Source organism: Schistocerca americana, chromosome 11 (genome assembly GCF_021461395.2).
Source record: "Schistocerca americana isolate TAMUIC-IGC-003095 chromosome 11, iqSchAmer2.1, whole genome shotgun sequence".
In the NCBI taxonomy this organism is placed as follows: Eukaryota; Metazoa; Arthropoda; class Insecta; order Orthoptera; family Acrididae; genus Schistocerca; species Schistocerca americana.
In genome coordinates, this window is record NC_060129.1 from 175,437,385 (window position 1) to 175,457,339 (window position 19,955).

The 19,955-nt window shown below is 39.1% G+C and overlaps 1 protein-coding gene across 1 annotated transcript in view; it reads right to left on the reverse strand.

The window, feature by feature from the left end:
- LOC124554135 (coiled-coil domain-containing protein AGAP005037-like) overlaps positions 1–19,955 on the reverse strand; it is a 252,543-nt gene that overhangs the window by 169,939 nt on the left and 62,649 nt on the right. The window contains exon 4 of the mRNA XM_047128201.1: positions 6,651–6,907. Within this exon, the coding sequence (XP_046984157.1) occupies positions 6,651–6,907 (257 nt within the window). The remainder of the gene's footprint in view (positions 1–6,650; positions 6,908–19,955) is intronic.

A 19,955-nucleotide genomic window follows, 5' to 3' on the forward strand; every position in this document is an offset into this window, starting at 1 on the left:
CATAGTGGTTATATCTGCCTATAAGTTTCGAATTGAATACTTGTGCATTGGAATTAGATTTGTTCCTGCTGATTCACACTATGCTTCGTTAGCATCAAACTGACAGGACACTTCTGTGCACGTATATTTCACTATGATAAGATCTTGTGAATGACAGAAATGGGAAACAGTATAGCCACAAAAAACAACAAAAGGGGATCTTCTGAGAAAGCATATAAAGACTGGATCATCAGGTTGATGCACAATTTATATACAAGTTACTCTCACAGTACTTAGTCTGTGAAAAAACAACTGGGAGAATAATTGTAGAAAGACAGTTGTATGTACATAGCATAAATGATAGCCAATATGGTAAACTTTTAGCATGTTCTTACAGTGTTCCTGAAATGCAATATCTAGTTCAAAAGAGTAACCAAAAGAAACAAGTGCATTTTATACAAATTACAGGAAATGAATCATTTGTGGTAAAACGATATTACCTTATACTAATAGTAGTTTTAGAAAGTCAGAATATACAAATAGATTAAACCAAAAGAAAAGATAACATACTGTCAAAGAGGCCTAATAATTACCATAAATATTCACTCTTATATAGCATTTTTGGTATTAGCACATATTAGTGTGAATGCTTTTACATTTCTGTGTTCTTATTTACAAAACTATCAAGGAAATCATTTTAATATACACTACAGTCTGCTAATCACTATGAAGAAAGTAAAATACAGTAATAAATTCAGTTATTAATTTCTTTAAGCTCTTTTGTCATAACTACATTTAAATTTATGACTTTCACTAGTTTCTTTTTGTCACTTTCATCTCAGTTATTATTATTATTGTAAAGTTATTTTCTGTATAATTTAACTGGTGGTAAAACAGCCTTTGTCATGCAATATTTAGTGTTTTAAAACATGCCAAATCACTAAATATTTTATTTTATGACTGTAGTCATTTAATACTGCTGATTGCTTTCCTTCATACACAAAAATAGTTTGAGCTTGATTGTAAGACAAATAGAGTGGCAAATAAAATCATAAATTTGGATTAGAAAATGCTCTGTTGTTGTTTGTCACTGTTTATGTGTTATACAATACAGAAGTAATTTGTTTAACTTATTTTTCTTGTTCACCATGACAGCATATTCTGCACTTTGATAAAATTGGAAAATTGTGTGCCTTATTTACAGTGCTTCTTGTTTGGGAGTCTTGATATATATGAAGTAGCAAATCCATTTTGCAATTATTAAATTATTCCATGCTACTGGGCTATGGCAAAACGAATTTCTTTCACACCCTCCTCATTCTGATTCAAACTATTGGTGTGTTTAATAATCTCTTTCACCCCTTTGTACAGCCTATCATAGTAATTGCTTATGGGAGCCAGGACATGAATCTTACCACATCAAATCTGATAGTCTCCTGGTTGCAAAGCATGTTCCACTACAGCTAATTTATCTGTTTCTCCCCTCCTTTAGTTGCCTTTGTGTTCTTCTAATAATTTTCCTCAAGTTTTTTTGTATAAAACTTTGCATCTCTCCAAGAAATTCATTTGACCACTGCACAATAGCCCAGACTATTTTAATAAATGTGACATTTCTGGCAATGAAAATTTACATTTTGCAAGTTCATTTTAAACACAAACCACTGGCCTGGTGCCCTTCATTTCTGTCCTAAGAGTAAAAGTTTGTCATCTTTCCCACAGCCTCCCTCATCACCCTTACACCTATTTCTTGTACTGACTTGTAATTGTCATTACAGTTAACTTTTCAATTTTGTAGCTATAATTACTGTTGTTTTTACTGCGGGTAACATATCAGTATCACTTGCACCACTCAGGTCCAAGAATAAAGGTCACATTACAAAGATCTCTATTAATGGCCATTAGAGAAAATAATTCTTAAATGAGGCATCTACTGGTGTTGCCAGTGGATTTGAAGTAGTCCTTTGCCTGTTGCTTTTATCTGAAACTGGAATGGCAAAGAAAAGGGCAAAATAATAATTCCTGCTTTCTGCATCAACATGAATTGAACTTGGCATTTAATCTGGCCCAATGTGTATCTGTACTGTACATAGACTCCAATTTAATGTGGTTTATGTGTAGCTTTCCATTTAACAAAAGGTAATTTCACTTCTCAGTTATTAAAACAATTTACATAATTACACACACTCATTCCACAAGGATTTCTTTTAGCTTTGACAATCATCACACGTTTCACCAGCATGTGGTATGTCCACCACGTTACTGATTGAATGATGTATTGCATGTAGCAGAAGTAATTCACAGCCATTTCTCCACTGAATGTTTATCTCCAGGTATCTTAGTATTGTCACCACATTATTGGCCATTATGTTAATGGCAGGCAGGCATGCCACAGTTGTGGAACTTTTCATCACTGTTTTTCTTGTGTGTCATTTGCTTGTTAATCTGTACAGAAATGCAAAATGTGTTTGATTTACTTACCTTTAACCAAAGTTGCATTTAGCATTTCTGGGAAGAATGTACAGTGCTACGTTTCTCTGCATTTTGCAACAATATATCACAACTTTTTCAAAAAGGTTGTCATGGAGTGATACAAACACTTTTTTCTGCAACTACTGTCAGTCTTAAGATGAGCTTATGGAGGACATATCATACTGACAATATTGGGTGAAAACAGTGAACTCTGTGACATCTGATGCATTATTGTATAATACTGGTTCCATGTCCATATAAGGATAGAAATCGGCAGTGTGATAACACATAGCCAATACTAGTGAACCAGCTGACTGACAGTAACATGATACTAAGAATTTCTAACTGTGAAGGGTGTACTTTATGATCAAAACAATCTGTCGGACTAGCTGGGCATTAAGTAATACATTCATTCATAGTACAAATATGTTGGATTTGTCAGTTTCTTCATGTATCTCAGCTACATATAATCACTTCTGTATCCATAGACAAACATGGAATCTGATTTATACGATAGCACGTCAAACATCATAGTATTTTTCTTTATCATCACATAGTGTTAGCGAGCAAATGGTATTGTCGCTAGAGCTTGTTACAAAATAAATTATTATTGTTGTTAAAAAGAAGCTTTGACTGATGCCCATTACAATTGAGTGAAATGTTGTGATGGTTAAGGCTGCTCCAACACATGGAGGGCCAGTTATTCAAAGCCCTGTCTCACTATGCACATTCAGGTTTTATATGGTTCCACTCAATCATGTAAGGCAAACAACAGGATAGTTCCAGAATGAAATTTCATTCTGCAGCGGCATGAGCACTAATATGGAACTTCCTGGCAGATTAAAACTGTGTCCTGGACTGAGACTTGAACTCAAGACCTTTATCTTTCATGGGCAAATGCTCTATAGACTGAGCTACCCAAACACAGCTCACAACCAGCCCTCACAGCTTAACTTCAGACAGTACCTCATCTCCTACCTTCCAAGCTTCACAGCAGTTCTCCTGCAAACGTTGGTAGCTTTGCACTCCTGGAAGAGGTGTTGGTGAAAGTAAAGCTGTGAGAACAGGCCGTCAGTCATGCTTGGGTAACTCAGTTGGTAAGCATTTGCCGATGATAAGCAATGATCATGAGTTCAAGTTTATCTGCCAGGAAGTTTCAGACGGGTACAGTTGCACTGAAAGGGATATAGCCTATTTCCTTTCCCAGTCTGAGCATGTGCTCCATCTCATGACCTCATTGCCATCCGATGATTAAACTCCAATCTCTATTTTTGTCCTTCTTTATGTCAGATTTAAATATATTTGAGCTGTGGAAGACAGGTTATGAAAACCTTTCTCCTTCCTCAGAAAACTTACAAGGAAGGAAGGCTGGGGTTTAATGCCCTGTCAACGACAAGGTCACTAGAGATGGTGCACACACAAAGATTGCAGAAGTGAATTAGCCGTGACTTTTTCAAACAAACCACCTCAACAAAACTTCCTGGCAGATTAAAACTGTGTGCCAGACCGAGACTCGAACTCGGGACCTTTGCCTTTCGCGGGCAAGTGCTCTACCAACTGAGCTACCCAAGCACGACTCACGCCCCGTCTTTGCAGCTTTACTTCTGCCAGTACCTCATCTCCTACCTTCCAAACTTTACAGAAGCTCTCCTGCGAACCTTGCTACAGGAGAGCTTCTGTAAAGTTTGGAAGGTAGGAGATGAGGTACTGGCAGAAGTAAAGCTGTGAGGACGGGGCGTGAGTCGTGCTTGGGTAGCTCAGTTGGTAGAACACTTGCCCGCGAAAGGCAAAGGTCCCGAGTTTGAGTCTCGGTCCGGCACACAGTTTTAATCTGCCATGAAGTTTCATATCAGCACACACTCCGCTGTAGAGTGAAAATTTCATTCTCTTAAAACCACCTCAACATTTGCCTTTGTGATTTACCGAAATCACGAAAACATAATTCTGGATGGCTGTGTGAGGATTTGAACCACTCCTGTGAATGTGGCTCTTGTGTCTTAATGCAGCACTCACTTGGTTATAACCCCCTCACCTGCTTCCTATTATCTTCAAATTTGTTAGAGTTATTTGATACAGACACAGAACATTAATGTCTATTATGTAAAATAGGTGAGGAAACTAATAAAAATAATTGCCTTTTTTTGAGGGGTCACCTTCACAGTTAGGCTATTTGGACACAACTCCCCAGACTACCATCCTGAATTCCATTGTCACTGATGTTTCCCTCTACAAAATCTATTCCCAAAGTGGCACTATTTCCACATACCCCTTGGGAAAACCTCTGGTAGATGAATGACATGTCTGAATAGACAGGAACAAGGCTAGTTGTTTCATTGTTTATTTTTATTGTAGCCAGATCAGTATTGGGGTACATGCCCATTTTCAGCAGTCCTACAAATATACAGTACATAATACTATATGCTATGACACGTGTTCACAATTTTGCATTAGGCTGCCTCAGTACTTGCATATAATTTATTATTTACCTCATAGAATTTCTGCAGAATTTTTTTCTTCGATTTTCAACTGGTTATCAACACGTCTTTACTGTGTTACAGATGAAGCAGGGCACTTTACAATACAAGCAATGTATTTTGTCATCAGAGATTTGTAGTTCATGAGGTTACTTCATTTCTTGGTGAGTTCTCTATGTAGGAGGACATTTGTGAAAGTTTTTGTAAATTTCTTTTTTTGTAGGTCTATTTGTACATGTAGAATATTATTCAGATCTTTTTTCATGTGAGCAATGATTTCTATTTCTTCAAGGCTGCTGAGATATCTGCCTCTGTGTGTAAAATCAGCTGGCTCTGTGATATGTCAGTCATTTCATGATTTTACATACACTTTACTATTAATAACTGAAACAATTGAAGTAATTAAATAACAAAAATACATGCATCACCTAAATAACAGAAAATAATGTTCATGAACCTACAATGCTGACATCTTTGATGACAAAACACATCACTGGTGATATAAAGGACGCTACCTCATCTTGTGTGTGAGATGCATTTGCATGAATGTGTGTTTGTATATGTTGTCTATTTCAGAACAAGGCCTTCTGGCCAAAAGCTTGTGTGTTTAGTACTCTTTTTGTTTGCCTGTCTGAGAGTCAACATTTCCACTACGTGGTGAATAGCAATCTGTCCTTTTCATAATATTGCCATTTTTCCCTCCTGGATTTTCCCTCATTTGTAATTGACAAGTAAGTGTTCCTCTTGATAAGTATGGAGGTGTGATTACACATGTCAATCACATCGTGATTTTGGGCAGCATGGGGTTCACGCCTAAGCCTCAGGACGTGCGCTAGCAGCGTCAACTTCGCGTCTCAATATCTCGGGATGTAATGGAAATATTGCGATGCAATCAATGCCATTGTGTATGTGATTTGTCATGCTATGTATTGCTGAAGAAAAAATATAGGAGATCCATTTAAAAAAACATAAGTTTGTGTTAAAAAACACATATGCTTTCGTTTTAGAAAGTTTCCAAATATGTACATTCATGGGCCCCAGCCCTACATTGATACTGGTGAAAGTCGTTTTCCAATAGCTGTTATTGTTACAGAGATATTTTGGGTGGACAAGATAGCTGGGACACCCTGTATATAGTTTATTGTCTATTATTTCTGGGACTGCTGAAGATGGACCTGTAGCCTGGTACTGGAACAGCCAAAATAAAAATAAACAGTAAAATGAACAGCTTTGTCTGTGTACACACAAACATGTCATTTATCAACTTCATAAGGGCTTCAGGACACTGTGAATACAAGACCTCTGGTAGTAGTGTTTGGAAATTATTGGTGACAATAAAAGTTTGAGTCAGACATGGTGTGCTTAGGAAGCCTGCTCGTAAAAAGCAGGAAATTTCATTTCGAGTCCAGGTCTCGCACACGTTTTCATTTGTGATGACACACAACAGTAATAATCATAAAGGTTACGCCCTTGCTATTTCAACTGTATAGAGACTAAATTTGTTTGAAATATTATCTTAAAAGGCGTATCTATAAATGTGGCACGGAATACATCAGACCATCAGTAACGTTGTCATCTACATTACTGGAACAGTATTTCTTGTTAAACATAATGCTAGCAATTATGACAAAAACCTTAGAGACTAATTGTCTGCTTCACACAGAGTGGATATTACAGTACACTTTCAGGTACTGTCTCCTTGTACTCTTATGCCAACTATCTGCTTACCATTCCTGTATCCACCAGAGCCCGTGTCCCTGCCTCCGGCTTGTGAGGCCGTGGAGGCAGCAGACGTCCCTGTGGAGACGGCATTCGATCCTGCACCCGTGCCGGACTGCACGCCCGTTCCTACTGCATAGTCCCGCGGTGCGGGTGTGGGTCCCCCTGCCGAGGTGCTCCCCACAGCTGTCGGAGTCTGCGTCAGCGCCTTCTGAACTAGGCCTGTGAGGTTTGCCAGCTGCCGCTCCATGTGCTCCACTCGGATCCTGTGCCAGCCATGAAACCGTATTAGGGACTGATGCAGGGTCTCTACGTAAGGTCCAGGTGTGCTCAGCGACCAAGAATGACCTACAGTACGTCTCACGTGACAAGATCTGTTAAGAATTGTAAGAGATCGAGCTATACGGCCACTGTGCACAATATGTCTGCACAGTTCCAATTCTGCCAGTACCTCACTCCTACTGTCTACAACATCTCTCCTTCATCTTTGCCTTCCTCATCTTCACAACAAGCAAGTCCATTTCAACCTGGGCTCTGAGTAACCTGCCCTTCCTTTTCAACCTTCCCCAACCTATTCCTCTCCCCTCCCAGGGGAAGGAACTAATAGTTCTGAGAGCTAAGATGGTGTCATCACTTTCATTTATAATGATTTTCAGCAGTACTACACATTTTACCTTCCGAAAAAAATTACTGGCCAGAAAATCTGTCTCATAATTTATTAGTTTTTTCAACTGAATTTTCTTTTCAGACACATACCATTGTACGTGTTATTTTAAGAGCTTTCAAATGAACAAATTATTATGGCCTTTTAATGATGCAATTAATAAAAAACATGTACTTGCTTCAGTACATGGTGTTTGATTATTATCAGTAAAAATGAAAGGGACGAGTAGAAAACAATGAAAGAAACAAATCAGTCCAGAAACCAATGGTTTACTCAATACGATATATTACAAATGAATACGTGAACACCTTGTAACAGAGTTCCCAAGGAAACTGCAGATATACACTTGGAGTACAAGCACATTACAGGTGTTCCATGTGACCACCATTTGTGTAAAGGCAGCCTTCAGCATGCTGCCTCATTGATGCCTCCTGTACATGCTCAAAAATCCCTGGAATGTCCTAAATGCATTGACAAGCATCCACAGTGCCTTGCTGGAGTTCATTGACACTCTCAATAGGAGTAGAATGCACCAAAGCTTTTAATATCCCCACACAAAAAAGTTCCACAGCTTCAAATTGGGGGAGGGGGAATTGGGGGGGGGGGGGGGGGCACCATATTGGCAAACCACAAACATTACACGAGTTGTCAAAACTATATTTCTAGTACTTATTTGCCCAGAATGATGATAAAATCAAATGAGGACAATGTATCACTTTGTACTTTATGCTTCACACATAATTTTTTGAAATAAATGTAGCCTTAGATATTAACAGGGTTGTAAAATTGCACGACTGCAGTTGGGCGTACATTGTATTAGGAAAACCATTGGTTTCTAGACCTTTGTTTATTAGTATTATTTGCTAGTTTCAGAGTCCTCTACTCATCCCGTTTGTTTGTGCCTATGATAGTCAAACAAAGTTTATACTGATTGATAAAAGTTGATAGTATTAATCATATAATAAAATTGTGTGTCCCACAGCTCACTATTAGTTCCCAAAAACCTAATTCCATTATCTTGAACAATTCAGGAAGTAAGAGAGATGTTCTGTCATGTGTTCAAGTGACCCTCTATGGTAGGTTGTTCCAGCTCAAGTGTCAAGCTGCAGTTAAAAATGCAACCATCTTTTCTTTCTAACCTCTTTCAAGTTGTGCATTATATGATACATAGTTCTTTAGTGACTGTATTTCTTAGAAAACCTGTGCATGGTAGTTATTTGTGATTTCTACAAATATCTGCAGCATTAGCTCGAAATCAGAAGACTGTCTGTTTCAGAGACACTTTTCTTCCTTAATCAGCTCCATCGTCTATTTGTTCATCTAGTTGACATTCTAGAGATTCCAGGCCTGTTTCTAGCTGTTGTAATTTTTGTTGTGACTCAGTTTTGGATTTTAAAACAATTTTCCAGTACTCCACTTAAAGTCCAGAATGTATTTCTAGGTGTTACAGTCTGTAACTGAAAATATGAAATGTTTAGCATATCACAAGTCTTAGGGAGTGATGGGTTATCTTCCTGAGATGAGAATTATTGCATTCAATACAAATTAATATGCAGATGTATGTATTGAGGATAATACTATTTGTAAGGACAATTTTTCACAACACAAAATTATATGACACACAATGGCCATGTTATCTCTGTAAAACAGTTCCTTTGAGCTGTAAAGCTCCAAACTCCTTCAGTAAAAATAGGTACTATGGTGTAAAGAAAATTACACTGTCCTCTTAAAGACTACATTGTAACAACTGTGCAAATTTTTGTGTAATTTTGTAATTTATACTACAGCAGAGATATTTAATGATTATAGTAGTGCATGCTAGTTATACCCAAAAAGTAAATTTTGGAGTTAGAAAAAGTTGTTGTAAACAAGAATTTCATGCTAACTGTGGTAAGCATTACAAGAAGTTTCCTTGCAATTGTGATAGCTTCCAAAGTATCATACACTAATTTCTTTCTAATAGGGACATTTAACCACAAAATAATGAAACTCACAAATTATTTGTAAATGCTGCAAAATACTAACTGCATTCAAATTCCTGTTATCCAGAACTCACTTAAAAGCTTAATTCTCATTTCACTGGTGTAATACTGAGCATGCCTAACGTCTCACAATGCTATAAATTAGCATGCAGTTTACTCTTTTATCCATTATTACATGTTCTGTTAATAGCACAGACATTCTATATCAGCACTACATGCACAACGCAACATCTTCATGTTGCAGGCAAACTTCGTATTGAATCTATATATTTGCTGTGGTGTTGCTTCTTAGACTCCTTGCCACATGTTAGTGGGTTGAGAGATTTGTAGGTAAGCTGTTAACATCAGAGGAATATGTTGTACACAATATTAGGCAGCGGCATACATAAGAAATTATTTTCAATAGCTGTCAATATTCCTAAATAAAAACTTTTGAGAATCATTCTTACACCACATTTGAAATATTTTGCTCAAAATGACATTAATTATGGAGCCACGTCTTTCATGAAAACAAAAAGAACTATAAAGTCTAGAATGACCAATAGTCACTAAAGACACTGAATGTACCAGCAGCATCACAAGAAAGCTGATACATTTACAAAAATTAGACCACGCAAGGAAAACTGAACAGAAAAATAGAATAAAACATAATGGGGACAAAGGTATTTCAATTATATTTATAACCAGTGTTCATTAAGTATTATTTGCAACTTCTAAAACAGTTCTAATAACTTGCAATGATCAGCAGATAACAGAAGCAAATCACATAAAGTTTTTAGGCCTAAATCTTGATAAAAAAATTAAACTGGAAGGCAAATCTAGGCTACTTGGCAAATAAATGCAATAGCTTAGCATCAGCAATTTGTATTTTGTCAGGTGCCATTAATATGGTCACCAGAAATATACTGCACCACTTTATATTTGTGAGATCTTGATCTTTATGTAAAAAAAGCAACATATATTTGAAACATTCATTTAGCCATAGAGACAATTTTAAATTTCCTATGCACCATTTAAAACTCCATTCTCAGACATCACAGTATATGAGGCTAAAAACTTGGAATAAATGAAAAGTTGGAGAGAGGTTTGCTACCACCATATTGACATGGAGTTCAAAAAGAAGTTCCTGAAATTGTATATTTGAGTTACAGCATTGGTTACAAACGAAATATGGGTCATAAGAAAAAGAGAGAAGAAACTGGACGTAATTGAAATGTTGTGTGAGTAGATGATAAAAATAAAGTGAAAAGTTGCAAAATTAAGAGGAAATAATAAATGTTGTAATACAAGTGCTGCAAAGACAATTTTACTCTGAAATGTCATGTTGTTTTGATGTACATGTTTTTAAGCTTGCCATTGGCTTGAAGCCTCTCTGCGAAACTTGGAGCAAATGGTTTCTACTCTCTTTTAATTCATTCATAAAGCTTTATTTACAATTGTATATATTCCAGATTTCCTCACTTGTAACAGTGAGCAAATGACTGGGAACATAAAACTGTTCTGCTTAAAGGATATGTTTGTCTAAACTTTCATTAATTAACAGCACTTGATTTCAGGGTTATTATTATATAACTTGTCTGCGTAGTTAGTGAATTGCATTAAACAAATATGTCAAAACATGTATTTTGCAGCAGCAAGTGATCAGTCAAACACAGATAGAAGTATTACGACAATTATCTCTGTCATATTCAACGAGGCCAATTTTTGTTACAGCACTCTTTATATAACAGAAGTAAAAGCTAATGTCATTTCACAATTACTAAAATAAAAAATAGGGAAAATCTGATCCATTGAAATTTAAACTACAAGTTATGGGATGATACTATCCCTAAGCATTAATAAGTTGGTGTCTGTGCCAAATATCTTGTGTGCAGCACTCATCTGCCAACATAAGTGCCTATTAAGAAGCAGACAAAAACAGTAATTAAAACCCCTATTCAATATTAGAGCCTGTGATAAAAATAAAGACAGTGGTTTGAAACATTCATTCCAACTTCCTTTTTATACACATTGTTAGTTCTCTCTTTTGAGCAGATGTTTTTCAGTTATTAAGAGAGAAGATGAATAGTGTAAATGCAATTTATGATTGATGAGCTAACAGTTGTGAGAATATAAAGTGTAACTATTTATAGAAATCGAAGTTATCTGCCAGTCTTTGAGAGTGCTTGGTCAAATAAGATGGAAAAATAACCCAATGATGTTGCTTTGTTTGAAAGAATTGTAGACAAATCTTTCAATGATATTTTGTGTGTGTGTGTGTGTGTGTGTGTGTGTGTGTGTGTGTGTGATGGCGGCAGGTGTGCACAAATTATCTTAGTGTGACTAAAATTGCCATTAAACGAGATTTTCATACTGTGTCTTCAAAATTGTGACTAATAAGCTTCTCTTCACCAAGAGCTTGGTTGGTTTGTGGGATGAAAGGGACCAGACTGCTACGGTCATCGGTCCCTCACCAAGAGCTGAATTAATAAAAAGTTCACTGGTTTCTGGTAAACAGTAAACATCTGCAGCATTAATGCAAGTGTGGGCTGTGGTATATTGGACAGATACAACAGTATTATGTTTCGCACCACTGCTTGGAGCACACCACGTATGTGTGCCTCAGAGAGCAGTGCTGTGCAGCACCAGTAGATTTTCGGGCATCACAGTAAAGGAAGTAATTAAATAAGTGCTAGTAATGGCCTCATAAGCAGAGATGAAGTGTGGTTATTGAGTTATGCTTCAGGTCTATTACTGGCACAGTTCACTGCAAATGTCCCCTCCACAGTTGAGAGATGTGTGAGGTGAACTCAGACTGGTCATTCTGAGTCTCGAGGCCGGCTGTGCCACCCTCTCACCCTCCATCTACCTGCCCATCTCACTGGACCGGGATCGATCACTATGAAGCGTAACCCGTATAAAGTCACCGAGGACGTTGTTTTGACATTTTGTCAGAAGCTTATAGAAGTGATAATTGAAATACCTTGATATTTTGACAAACACAACCAACCAGAAACACAAGGGCTTTCTATTAATTGAGAAAAGTTGCTTAGTTTTGTGAAGGTTCTGAAGAAAAAAAGTATGCAGTGTAAGCCCAAGTAAAAGATTAAAACAGGCAGACATTAAGAGGAAAAAGTGTGAGTGTGAGGTGGTGGGGATAATGAAAATGGGCTATGAAGGGCTCAACTGCCTATAACTGAATGACAGAACTTCTTACTGTTCCATGAAGATAGTAGAGAAAGAGAAAACAAACCGTGAAGTGTCATCTGATCAGTGTGAATACAACTGTCGTGAAGTTGAAAAAGAGAAAGAACGCACAGATGGACAGTTGCTTAGCAAGCTCATCAGGTACTTTGATGTCTCAACATCTTTTGATCAATAATTGTCAGAGATGGTGACACATTTCACTTTATGCCTTGTAGTGTAAAAATGCAATTGTTTCAGCTAAATTTCACAAACCATAAAACAAAACATTATGTGGTGTAGAAGTTTTAACCAAGAATTAATTACAATCTTAAATAATGATATCTGTGAAATAAAGAAATACTCCTGCTGTTCATTTGAGGTCATCACATGTAAGAATATGCAGAGCACAGCTGTGGAAGACCAATGGTGCAAACCTTGCAAAACATATGCCAACACAGTGATGACATTACTATAATGCTTGGTACCTTGCATGAACTATTCCAGACAAGAAAGTTTTGTACACATGAGTGCTGCAGTTCCTGATTTTTGAGAAGAAATTGAAAGAAAGAAACATTTCTGAATCAGTGTCTTCTGTGCACGGCTGATCCTCACAGCTGGTCAATTTCATTTTCGAGAAATCTGTACGAAAATGGCAAAAGAAAAGTTGTCTTCATTGAGTAGTATTTGCTAAAAACATTGCAGTCCTTTACAGTAACAGACAATCAGTAATGTTGTCTGTAGTAAAACTTTATGGAATAGTGGCAACAATTAGAATACCAAATTTAAACTTAGAATGTTCATGACATGGAAGGTACCAGATTGGGGTTTAACAATCAAATGTTAACAAGTGTATTTAGGAAATCCTGTCTTCAGATGTTTAGGTGAGGTTACTGAACTGGCGGGGCTAAATCAGGTACTAACAAAGAAAGAACTGGTAAACTACAAAGAGCATATACACTTAGTGGGGACAATTGAACAAGAAATCTCTACCACAACAGCCAAAACTATGACAGTCTAACACAGTTATTAAAACAGAAACAATTTAAACATCTGAAACTATATTAATTAGTGACAGGTTTCAAAAATTGTAGGAAATCTTATCAAATTGAAGACAAGATAATCAAGCATAAAACTGGAATTATAATTTTGTTGTCTGTCTTTCAAGATAGAACAGCAGAAATTCATGAATACTCAAAGAAAATTGGCATCATTTCATACCAATTGCATAACTCCTGTGAAACATGACACTCCCTTGATTCCCTCCTATACAAAACCCATCTGCATTATCTAAGCAATTTTGAACAATAATTTTCAATAATCCCATGCCTTGCTGAATCAAAGCACCAGCTAATAAGATATACAGGATGAAACAAAAGTCTGGACCCATATAAAAGATGAATTATGTGAGGATTCATAATGGCATTTGGTATGGGGTGTCTATAGGTAGGGGCGCAACTTATAGGAGCTATGGCAACAGCGGTGGCCATCTTGAAATCCATCATCTCATATTTGGGTTATGTGTTTCAAACGGAAAGGGGGTCATGTGGCACATCATTTTGAACTTCATGTGAAATCTGTTTTAAGACATCTTTATTTGTGTAGGAGTTATAACCTGTTAAGAGTCTGAAATTGCAAGGAGGTAATTGATTCTCATTTATTGTTTCAGGTGATCCACAATGGCACTTATACAGCAGGAAAGCATTGAAACTGTGTTAATGAGTGATGGATTAAGTACCAGAGTGATTGCTGATGACTTCAGTACCCAGCTTCCTGAGAGAAGTGACATGTCACATATTATGGTATCCAAGTTTCCAGAATGAGATTTTCACTCTGCAGCGGAGTGTGCGCTGATATGAAACTTCCTGGCAGATTAAAACTGTGTGCTGGACTGAGACTCGAACTCAAGACCTTTGCCTTTCGCAGGCAAGTGCTCTACCAACTGAGCTACCCAAGCACGACTCGCGCCATGTCCTCACAGCTATACTTCTGCCAGTATCGCGTCTCCTACCTTCCAAACTTTACAGAAGCTCTCCTGCTAACCTTGCAGAACTAGCACTCTTGAAAGAAAGGATATTGCAGAGACATGGCTTAGCCACAGCCTGGGGGATGTTTCCAGAATGAGATTTTCTCTCTGCAGCAGAGTGTGTGCTGATAGGAGACGAGATACTGGCAGAAGTAAAGCTGTGAGGACGGGGCGCGAGTTGTGCTTGGGTAGCTCAGTTGGTAGAGCACCTGCCCGCGAAAGACAAAGGTCCCGAGTTCGAGTCTTGGTCCGGCACACAGTTTTAATCTGCCAGGAAGTGTGGACAAGACATGCAATGGATGTCCAAGAACAGCCACTGACGAGGAGAATGCCACACACACACACACACACACACACACACACACACACACACACACACACACCAATGGCACCCAGCAAGTTACAGTTCCAATACCATCTCTCGGAGGATGACCCTAATCGGTGGGTGCAGTTTGCAGAATGGGCTATGGACCTAGGAGTCCAAACTTCACACAACAGGTGTTGTTCAGTCATGAAACTAGTTTTTACATGCAAGGAGAAGTAAATAAACAGAATCATTGTTACTGGTCAGATGCGAACCCCTCATGTTTGGATCCCTGCAAAGGTTCTAGTGGTGAAAAAGTGCTGGTTTGGTGTGGGATCTGATAAACAAGAATTGTGAGTCTGGAATTTGTTGATGGAACACTGAATGGGGAGAGGTATGTCAACATCTCTGTGATTATGTGGTTCCAATGCTGTTGACAGTGTGATTTCCCAATCTTCTTCCAACAAGACAATGGACCTGTACACTATGCTACTAAAGTCTGACAGTTACTGGATAACAGCTGGATAGGTATGAGGAGGGGGGAGGGGGGGGGACCTGTCAAATGGCGACCGTGGTACCATGATCTTACGCATCTTGACTTTTATCTGTGGGAACATTTTAATTGAATTATGTATGAGATAAAATGTAGCCCACCTTTGCTGGCATACAGGTGACGCATGTGCCTCTTTCGACTCATAGACCCTGTGGTGTGTGCAGTAGGACTGGAAAAAGAGACACTGATTGCGTGTCTTATGCAAGGAGGTCATATTGGGCATAAGCTGTAATGTCGACACTGACAAGTATCCTAAACTTTAAACAGGTCATAATTCCTGCACAAATAAATAGATTTCACATGTGTACACCTGACAAAGAGGCCATTCAAAATGTGTGTCACATGACCCCTTCCCATTTGAGACTCGCCACCAAGGCCCAAGATGGCGGATTTCAAGATGGCTGCTGCTGTCACCATAGCTGCTAGATGTTGCACCTCCACTTACAGACACCCCATACTAGACGCCATTATGATTCCTCAGTTTTTTCATCTTTTATGGGGCTGTACCCAGACTTTTACCTCACCATGTAGTGCAACAGTTGAAAAGAATCAGACAAAGAAGAAACAACCTGATAACAACCAGTAAGATGAAATTTAAAAAAAAAAAAAATTTGATGGAAAGAACTTCAATATTTAAATGTATTGGAGAATTTCACTTGAAAGACATTACTTTTGATAAATTATGGGCAAAATATCCCATGTACATATAGATAAAGAAACATGAAACTTTTGGTCCATCCTGTTTTAGGAAATGAAAATGACACATTATAAACTTTTGAAGAACAGAAAAAAGGTGAACAAAGTTATGCAGTTTTATCAAATCTTTGATAAACTGTTATTAAGCCTTGACTCAAGTTATGCTAATGCAAACAGAGATGGAGTAAAAGCCATTTTACAGCAAGCCATGAGAAATAGTGGTACATATGTTTACATTGTTTGGCATGTATTATATGGGGTGAGTCACCTAACCTATTAATCAAAAATATTTGCAGACTTAACGAAGATATTAAAACATGGTTCCTTGACAGTGTATAAAGTGCAACACAAATGGGGATTTAGCTATGCAGTCAATGTTCCTACCCTATTTGTGAGCTCTGATATACTGAAACAGGCACGTGTATTTTTTTAACAGATTGAGGCATATTTTTTATGATGAACAACACTGTGTTGTGAGACAGTGTTGCCATATTCTTTTTTAAAATGTTTGATAAAATCATACAGTTGTTATGCTGCATTGCTGGTTTCAGTTCTACTTACATCCATTTTCAGGTTTAGTACCACCATGTTATAGTAGTGGTAGTAAAATGATCTCAAAGTGATTGTTATGATAACAGATACAGGTAATGAGGTGTAGTAATTTTTTGGTGTGAAAAGTGTTTTAAGAATGTGGTGTCACCGCCAGTCACCACACTTGCTAGGTGGTAGCCTTTAAATCGGCCGCGGTCCGTTAGTATACGTCGGACCCGCGTGTCGCCACTGTCAGTGATTGCAGACCGAGCGCCGCCACACTGCAGGTCTAGAGAAACTTCCTAGCACTCGCCCCAGTTGTACAACCGACTTTGCTAGCGATGGTTCACTGACAAAATACGCTCTCAATTGCCGAGACGATAGTTTAACAAAGCCTTCAGCTACGTCATTTGCTACGACCTAGCAAGGCGCCATTATCAGTTACGATTGATACTGATTCGTGTACCGTCAGACCGACGTTCACCATTAATGGATTAAAGTTAAGTCCGTTTTTCTAAATTCTAATTTCCTTGTCCTGTTCCAGACCTCACGCCATCCTGCGTGAGCTAAAACGCGTGCCTTTTGGCCCCCTCCTAGTAACACGGTGTTGGTTCTCCTGCCAACCAAAACATTGGTGACAAGGATGGGATCTGCTGCTCGCCGTCTGCTTTCAGCGATGGTGCCGTCCGGTCAGCACCCTGGGGACCCATCTACTGGCTCGCCTCAGCCCCAGGTGTTACCGACACTGCCTTCCATTTTGCCCCATGGCGACGCGCCGCCGCCGCCTGTTCTCCTGTCGGCGACGCCCGCAATGGACGCTTCGCTGCAGCCGCCGGGCACCTCCCTGGGTCACGCGCCGCCGATCGCTTCCCGGCACCAGGTGTCCTCCAACATGGAACTCTTGCCCGCTCCGGACCATATGTCGTCTTCGCCCGTCGGGTGCCCCGGCCTGATGGAGGTCGACCCTTCGGCCCCTCCTGTCTCTCTGCGGGCGCATACACCCCATGGTGGCGTGCGCCCTGGAGCAGGTTTTCAGGCGTTTCCTAGCTCCCCGCAGTCCGAATGACAGGGTGCGGGTGGCACAGCCTCGCCTGTTGTTAGGCTCCCCACCTCGTCGCATACGTCAACATGGGGTCCTCCCCACGGCGGGCGGAAGCCTTATGCCACAACCGTACGCCGATTTGTGGGGGAGGAATGTGGTGTCACCACCAGACACCACACTTGCTAGGTGGTAGCCTTTAAATCGGCCGCGGTCTGCTAGTATACGTCTGACCCGCGTGTCGCCACTGTCAGTGATTGCAGACCGAGCGCCGCCACACGGCAGGTCTAGAGAGACTTCCTGGCACTCGCCCCAGTTGTACAGCCGACTTTGCTAGCGATAGTTCACTGACAAATTACGCTCTCATTTGCAGAGACGGCAGTTTAGCATAGCCTTCAGCTACGTCATTTGCTACGACCTAGCAAGGCGCCATTATCATTTGCTATTTATCTTGTGATGCATGTACCGTCAGACCGACGTTCACCATTAATGGATTAAAGTTAAGTATTCCATCAGCTACGTCCGTTTTTCTAAATTCTAATTTCCTTGTCCTGTTCCAGACCTCACGCCAGCCTACGTGAGCTAAAACGTGTGCCTTTCGGCCTCCTTCTAGTAACATGGTGTTGGCTCTCCTGCCAACCAAAACAAAGAATACAAATTTTAGCAAAATTTAAGAGCCATTGAAGGGAGAACTATGATGGTATGATGATTGTTATTATTTACAGTAAAACTATATGCAAAAAGTGGGGATGAGTAGTACGGTGCTAAATATTAAGGAGGTGACTGTATACACAGACCAAGTCTGTTGCATTACCCATTGTTTGTGTTGAAACAGACATAAATCAACACTATGCCAGCCATTCTGACCTTCATTCCTGTGCAAAATTTTCCCCTGCAAATCATAAAAAGGATACTGGAATCACTTTTTCTTTCATAGTATGTAATCTCTATTGTTGCAGGGTCCACTTGTTTGGTTGTTTTCTGCCATAACTATCTGTGAGGGATGTCTGTTGAGTGTAGTCCTTGGTCTTTTAAGACCATCATCTTGCAAAGCCACAGGATTGACATTCTCCTGCATTGTAATGGATGGCGGTTTTTGTCAGTGAGTTGTCATAAGCTTTTGTGATAAGTCTGTACCATCTGAGGTGTGTTTTTTATCATGTGTTGGTGATTATAATCACTCCCATTTGTTGCCATACATGTCTGCTTTTCCTACAGACCTGGCTTGTGACACCCATGAACCAATGCAACATTTCTCATTTTCTGTCAACACAGAGCTTGTTTACAATTTGTTTTTGCTGCCAAACATTCTGAGCCACAAGGTGGATGAGGGATCTATAGTGAGAGACGACATCAGCTCAAAAAAGTGTATTGTATACTGGAATATATAAGAACTACATATCCCTGTATGTGCACCATAATGTCTTATACAGAGATAAATGCATTTCAGTGTCCTCATCTTGCAGACTATCTCAGGACTTATGCTTCAAAAGGTTTCATCAACACTTATGTGCAATTTTTCATTAGTCTTGTACTCATGTTAAGCAATATGGGGCTTGATTATTCCCCATGATGAACTGTTTGGCATGGTAAAGTCTTTATGGTGCTCATTTTCATAGGGGCGGGGGATGTTACTGAATCACACTCAATCCAGCAGCGCCTTGAAATTGTTCACTGAAAAAACCACACATCTGAATAGTTAAGCATGTTGGAGCTCCTTCTTGCTGTGACCACAAATGATCCACGATTCGTTTTGTCTTCGATCTGAGGTATTAACCACATTTATAACTTGTCCAAATAAGAATTTCCATTGTCCGAACAGTTACTGTGATGACATCCCAGCTCATATCGTAACAAGAGGTGGGCTCCTTTCGAACTCTTGCACATAATGGGGAATTTATTAAACCAGAGAAAAAAATTGCTCCCATGGGAATTGTGAATTGGCACTTATTTATAAGCAAATGACACTCTAGAGAGAGGCAAGGCATATGGAAATTGTGTCAACAAAGGGTTGACAGTGATGGAGGCTGATGTTTTCTCTCACATTTTTGGAAGTCCACTATGTGGCCCGTTTTTATTAGATGGAGCCTTCCCGGAGCTACCTCTGTGTGCCATTATCCCTGTCGTTGTCTGTGAATGTTCATGCACCTCATATCAGCCATGGCTTCACAACTGGAAAGACACAATGTTGACAACAGCGCTTTTATCAATTTCAAATAGAGGACATCAATAATACAACTATTTTCCCTAACTGTACAAAGCAAGAGGGTTAGGGGGCCTACTTGGACATTTATGGGTTACCCCATTACAATTAATGCTAATATGAGACTATTTGTTCCACATTTAAAGGATCTTTA